Genomic DNA, 6,303 nt, shown 5'->3' on the forward strand with positions numbered 1-6,303 from the left:
ATTGTTGACAAATATGAATTTTGTATGTGCACAAGGACTGCTTGGTAATTCAACTGACTACACTACAGTGTCATGGCAACAGACAAAGGAAAATCAGGTTACCAGAGTTTCTTTCTTTGTGTGATGTCACAATAGTGAGCAAAAGATGCTTTAAGATGGGACTTGACTTCAGAACCCTAGTAGGGCAGATCTGTAGAGCATCCAGCCGCTTCAGTTCTTCTGTCAATCAAGGTACTTATGACGAGCTTGTTTATGTGAGGAGGAAAACCAGGATCCCATTAACTATTTATCTTATTTATTGATTGCAAGATAAGTGGTGCATTTTTTGGTCTATTTTATTCTGTTTGTTGTACCATTAATGCTGAATCCAGAAAAAATGGTATTTACTAATGGAGAATGGAATCTTTAGATAATATACACAAATATGGCTGCATCAATATCTTGGATATCTTTCTCTCTAAAACGCTGTAATTTACAGAGTACATGAGACCAATAGATCAGTAGAAGAAAAATGCTAACTTCTTCAACAATTACACAGAGAGATTGAGAGAGGAAGATTCCAAACAGGTCCATAACAGCATCTAGTCTTCTCATGGAACTGTAGACTGATGAGAATGGTAAACAGACAAAAAGGGTAGAAGAGGAAAGGATAAAAAGTGAAAGGGTAGCTTATTTAGTGTTCATATTGCTACATTTCCTAGTGTGTTGCTAGACAACACTAGTGGACAGGGATTGTTCAGGTGAAGATGCTCCCCTTCATTGAAACTTTTGAGAGCCAAATGCTTTTATTGCCAAGAGGTTTCTCTGAAGCTGCTGATTGTGGTGATGGAATGTCTCCGCTTATAACTGCGCAAGAAAAAAAAAAGTGACGAGTTAGAACAGTAAAAGAGAGAGAGAGGGAGAGGGAGAGAGAAAGAGGAAGCGGGAGAATCGTAAAGTCAGATTGTCATATAGCAAATTGATACTGGATTTTTTTACATGGATGTTAAGAATCTGAACCGACCATGTTCTTAGATGGTTCAACTCTGTTGAAAGAAACCCGTTTTCTTGAGAAGCCCTTGTTCATTCAATCTGAGCCACTGGTTCTCTATGATCCATCCAAGGCTGCCATTTCCCTTTGTCAAGCAGAGAAAGGAAGTTTTTATTAGTTTGCCTATTGTTTTAATGAAAAGTTCAGCAACTGAAAGCCCTTTCTTCAGCTTTTTGTACCTGAGACGAGGCATCTTCGCACTGGTCTTGAAGTAAAACAGAGTAATCTGTGCTGTTCAAGATGGATAGTGTGTTTGATAAGTGACACGCAGTAGAATCAACATCTCTTGAAAATTTTTCAGATTCGGCTGCAAGTGATGAGAAATTTGACTCCTGAAGTGCCGGTAATGGTGCAGGCATGTTCTGTAGTCTCTAAGATCACAAGCGAGAAGTAAGTATTAAAAAAATTGTCTTACGAACTCAGAGAGAAAGGGAGGAAAGTTTCCTTGGAAATTGTACCTCTTGTTTGACATTGAAGCCTTGGAAATCCATGCTGAAACTATAGACCAAGGGATTTAAAGAAGCAAGCTTCATAGACAGAAACTGGCGACGGGCAAAAGTTTATGAATTAGGCATTTACTAAGGATTCAGAAACTGTAAAAGGATTTCCCTTGTTAGTGAAGTCTGTAATTAGTTACCTCTACTTGGTTTTGCAATGATTGGACATAGTTTATTATTTCATCCAACATGAGGGCCTTTCCTGTTACCTGTTCAACAGTTGCATCAGCCAAGAAATTCCAAAAGGGAAAAGAAGAAGAAGTGAAGAAACGCTTTGTTTTCGGGAAAACCTTGTCGCAACCAGGAACAAGAGTCTGCAACATCTTCATCCTCTCACTTATTTTTTCTCTCCTCACCTTAGGGAAAAACATAGGAGTCAGAGTCAATTTCCACGAGATTAAGATGCATCACTCATTATCTTCTTTTAATTAAAGATCATTACCCTCTCTGCAAGGCTATGGCTGTCTGTTGCTTGACCCCTCCTTGCTCTAACATGAATATACCCTTTGTTGGACTCCTCACTTTCCTTGTTTTTTTCTTCCCCTTCTTTTGTTTTGTTGACAGTCTTTGCTTTCTTTGCCTTCCCATCCTTGGCCTCCTACAAGTTCAAGAGATTTCCACAAATCTTTGCTCAGAAACAAGACACAAACCCTCTATTTTGAGTTGGGTTTCTTGGGTTTTTCTTTACCTTGCAGGAAACACTGGAGTTCCTTTTCTTACACTCGATGGATTTCTCAGGATCACTTTGGTCATCACCGCCATCGTTGCACCTCTCCTCACTCTCCACCTCTTCCTTCCGCTGCATACCCTCCATCTCCTTCACAAGCTGGCTCAGGAAGCTGGTGTCATGAGCATCATGATGATTCAGATGGCCTCCATATGCATGAGGAACAGGGGAGGGCTCATCCACCATGGCCTCAAAACCAGAGGGCCCAATGCTACCATCCTGGCTCATATCAGACTGGAGGACGAAGTCTAGAAAAGGGTGGCCCGAAAAGGCTGACATTGTTGGATAGACTGATTGCAGTTGAGAGAGGGAAAGGGAAAAGGAAGAAGGAGAAAGAAAAGCAATCTCAGTGCCAAAGGCAATCAAAGAAAGCTGGCTTCAGAGGGGCAGAGCGAAGTGGCCTATATATAAAGATGTGGGAGGAAAAGAAGCTGGTTGCTTGCATGCAGAAGAAAAGGGCTAAAAAAGAAAAAGGAAAAAAAAAAAAAAGTAAGAGAGAGAAACAGAGACGCAGAGATTCATTTTCTCACGTCCCTTTTCTATATATTTGACTGGACATATCAAGAGTCGGTTTTTCCTTGGTGTCTGTGAAGAAAGTTGCGGCTTTTAGGGACAGTAGATCATTAAATAGCCTCATGTACATTCTACATCCCTTTGTTTTGTTTTTCACAGGGAATTTATTTAAATTAGTATAACTACCCAATTTGATGCCGACACATGTCTTAATAGATTTCTTTAATTAACAAAGTATGGCATGATCATTGAGATGATCAGATTAGGATAATCTGTGAATAATTTCGAAGCAGCTTTTGCTGTTGACGTTGGTAGATCTTCCATGGGCACTCTGAAAGATAATTACCTTGTGGTGTGGAAGGGGCTAGCCGGGCAATGGACCAGGCACCGGCCCGCTGCCAGTCCATTTAAGGCCGGACGCCGGCCGTCATATCCAGACCTGCCTTGGCAGCCTGGGCCTAGACATGGGCAGGCACTGGCAGCCGGTGGTCCAGCCCTGCTGTTGTTGGGCAGGATCCTAAGGCGTGGCATGATCCATCAATTTGGGAAGGCCGCTGTCACCAGGCCGGAGACTGTTGACAGTTCGGCGCCCATGTCCAACCACCCTTTTGAGTTTTAGATCTGCAAGTTGGAGAGTCTTCATGTCTGTGTAACAGTGTAAGATGCGCCACTCCAACGATTGCTTGTCATTTGAAAGTTTGAATTAGCAGATTTTGCGGGATAGAATTTCATCCAAACAGCCTTCTTTGTCTTCTTCTTAATTAAAAATCTTTTCTTACACTTGCTTGGTGTTTGCTTGCTTGCTTTTCTTCGTTTAAGGAAGGCTGATTGAGATCGGCTTTATTGAAGCACCATGTTGTTCTCGCTAGATGGCCTGCCCAAGGGAGGAGACAGTTTAAGAGAAGGGAGGCAGGGAGCACAGGCCGCCTGTAACTTGTCAAAAGTTTTTTGTGGGGTATGTTAGTTGCTGTATGAACCCCACTCTTTAAACAGATAACAACTTGCAAAACCCCAAGGGGCTTAGCGTCACTGGTCAGGCTGTCAGGCATGTAAGAATATTGTTGGCAGTTCAATTCTCATAGGTGTTAAACCTCTACGCCGCAAACAAGAAGGCAACGATGTATTAGTCGATGTGCCTCATGGGGCTTCCTTGAGACACCAAAGCATCTCTGGACCTTGAGGCAAGGAACAATTCGACTCTCGCTCAGGTGATAGGATTCTCCTCTTGCTTACCTGAAAAACAAATAATAAATTCCATTATATCCAGTTAAACATCAAATTCACAAAGTTAAGATCCTTGGAGATCTTTGATTGTGTAACCGTTGACATCCTTAGTGATCTCAAATCACTGCAGATTTCGATCATGTGGTAAAAAAAAGGTAACATTACGGTACATTTAAAATATAACTTTTTTGCCTTTTACCCTTCGCCCCTCCTTTCTTCCGCATCAAACCTGCTGGAGGACTCCTCCATAAAATTTAATATGACTTTGTGCATGCTCTCCTTAAATTTTTGGCTTTGCAGCTAGGGCTCAAATGAAAAGCTTGTCTATTTGTAATAAGATTTGAAATCATAGGAAAATCGGTCGCAGAGTGGTTATTGAGATTTTGCTTTGATGAAAAACTACATGTAGCATGATAAACATGCACCTCTTAAGTTGGTGAATCTGGCCAAAAAGAGAGAGAGAGAGAGAGAGAGAGAGAGAGAGAAAAGAAGAAGTTCCTTCTCGATCATACCATTAAAATTCCGCTGAATTTCATGAACGAAGACATTAATACCACATGAATATGTTCTTGTTCCTACATTGGATGACCAAAGTTACAGTAGATGATGAGCCAGAAATTTTTAACTGATGGGCACCAAATGCTTCTATTGTCAGGCCTTTAGATCGGTGAGTGAGAGCTAGGGACATTTAATTTAAGAGTTAGGAAGCACCCAATATAATTAAGCCTGAGCGTCAGGCCGGCCCGGCCCGATGCCCACCGTTAAATATAATTTGACCAAACCCAAGGTTAAAAATGAGATGGGTTTATCTCAGCAACTGTTGCCACATATGCCCACACCTAGCTACTCCATTGTTACCTACCCATATGTTTCGTGAAATTGACCAAGCTCCAGATAAACTCGGGCGAGCATAAGAATGTCCTACCATCCAAGTGAGAGCGGAACTGCCTCACTTTCCTAGGAAGTGTTTGATATATCTAGAATCATGGAATTTTAAAATCAAAATGCTCATTTTTAAGAGATTAGAATTATTAAACAATAATGGGTATTTTGTTTCTGAGATTAGGAAACTGAAATTTGGAATTTTGTTTCCATGCAGTTTGAGGATGAGTTATGATTCTGGAATTTTCATTCTTGAATCAAAATTCCAAACCATCAAACCCCCCTTATGGTCGGATTTTGATTTAGGGATTTTGATTTTGGAATCAAGGATTAATTCTGAATTAAAATTCAGTGTTTGTTTTAATCGTTCACATTTGATCAAAAATAAGGATTTTGATTCTAACATTCATCGGATTCCAGGCCATCAAATGTCCCTCAATGTTTAGGTTATGAGCAAGGACAATGTTTTAACTTTGTATCATATCCTACTCCATTGACCTAAGCACATAATGCCAACGGGATCGAACTAACAACCAGATTCTCACCAGCGGACAGCCTAACCAACTAGGCTATGCCCCTTGGTCCCCAAAGTAGGGATAAGTTGGATATCAAAAGAATATCACTAATGATGATTTTCATTATTCACCACATTAAGGTAAAACAAGAGCTTAATTAAGTCTCTTAATTAAGTCTCTTAGTTATGGTAGTATGATCTTTCATCTTACTGTCCAATATGTCAATTGAGCCTATAAGTTAAGTGACTTAACTAGAAAAGGACTCTCAAAGGATTATAATTCTATAAGATGCACAATAAAATCGAAGGCTAAATTATGCTGCTAATAATAAAATTCACATGGTTTTCTGTAGAAAGTAGACAATTTAGGTTGCTTTCTTCTAAAAGATGTTCTTTATTGTAACATGATTTAAGATTGGGAGACCTACCATGTGTGTCTTAGTTCTTGTATAGTCCCACTGATGCCTCAGCCACGTCCCTTGTGCAATATTTGATTCCAAAAGAAGCAAGAAATTGGCAACTTTTTAGCCACACTTTTATCAATTGAGTCCAAAACTTCTTTCAAGCGTAGATGAAGGAACACAAAGTGATTTGTTTTTCTAGGGCACCATCATTGCTACAATCAAGTGTTGTCCAATCTATATGAGGTCATGTTTGTTGCTCCACAAATTTTCTGTTGTTGTGTGTGAATTAATTGTCACTTACAGTTTCATGATGTCATTTTTCTTGATCAGTTTTGCGCTTTGTATAATCATTTTTTTTCATAAAAAAAGAAATAGTCTTGAAAGGAGAGACTTGATTGCCCTTGTTTAACCTGTTCTACTTATGGCCACTTCTTTATTGGATGAACAAGAAGAGTATGTCATCCTACCACCCAACAAAAGAGCTGAAGCCGCCACCTACCTTCCCCTTGCTG

At 40.1% G+C, this 6,303-nt stretch overlaps 1 protein-coding gene across 2 annotated transcripts; it reads right to left on the reverse strand.

The window, feature by feature from the left end:
* Positions 1–390: 390 nt before the first annotated feature.
* LOC116257744 (transcription factor bHLH137-like) lies at positions 391–2,698 on the reverse strand. 2 transcript variants are annotated; one of them, XM_031634714.2, is made up of 8 exons: positions 2,216–2,698; positions 1,970–2,125; positions 1,818–1,883; positions 1,668–1,736; positions 1,489–1,572; positions 1,210–1,392; positions 1,004–1,115; positions 391–846 (listed from the first exon to the last, which is right to left on the reverse strand). In XM_031634714.2, exons 1-7 carry the CDS (start codon positions 2,531–2,533, stop codon positions 1,020–1,022), a joined length of 972 nt encoding a protein of 323 aa, XP_031490574.1. In that variant the 5' UTR covers positions 2,534–2,698; the 3' UTR covers positions 391–846; positions 1,004–1,019. The 2 variants fall into 2 exon arrangements, with proteins under 2 accessions (XP_031490574.1, XP_031490573.1); XM_031634713.2 differs by having other exon boundaries at positions 1,210–1,401; positions 2,216–2,685.
* Between the last annotated feature and the right edge of the window lie 3,605 nt (positions 2,699–6,303).

The sequence above is a fragment of the Nymphaea colorata genome, chromosome 7 (assembly GCF_008831285.2).
Source record: "Nymphaea colorata isolate Beijing-Zhang1983 chromosome 7, ASM883128v2, whole genome shotgun sequence".
NCBI lineage: Eukaryota > Viridiplantae > Streptophyta > Magnoliopsida > Nymphaeales > Nymphaeaceae > Nymphaea > Nymphaea colorata.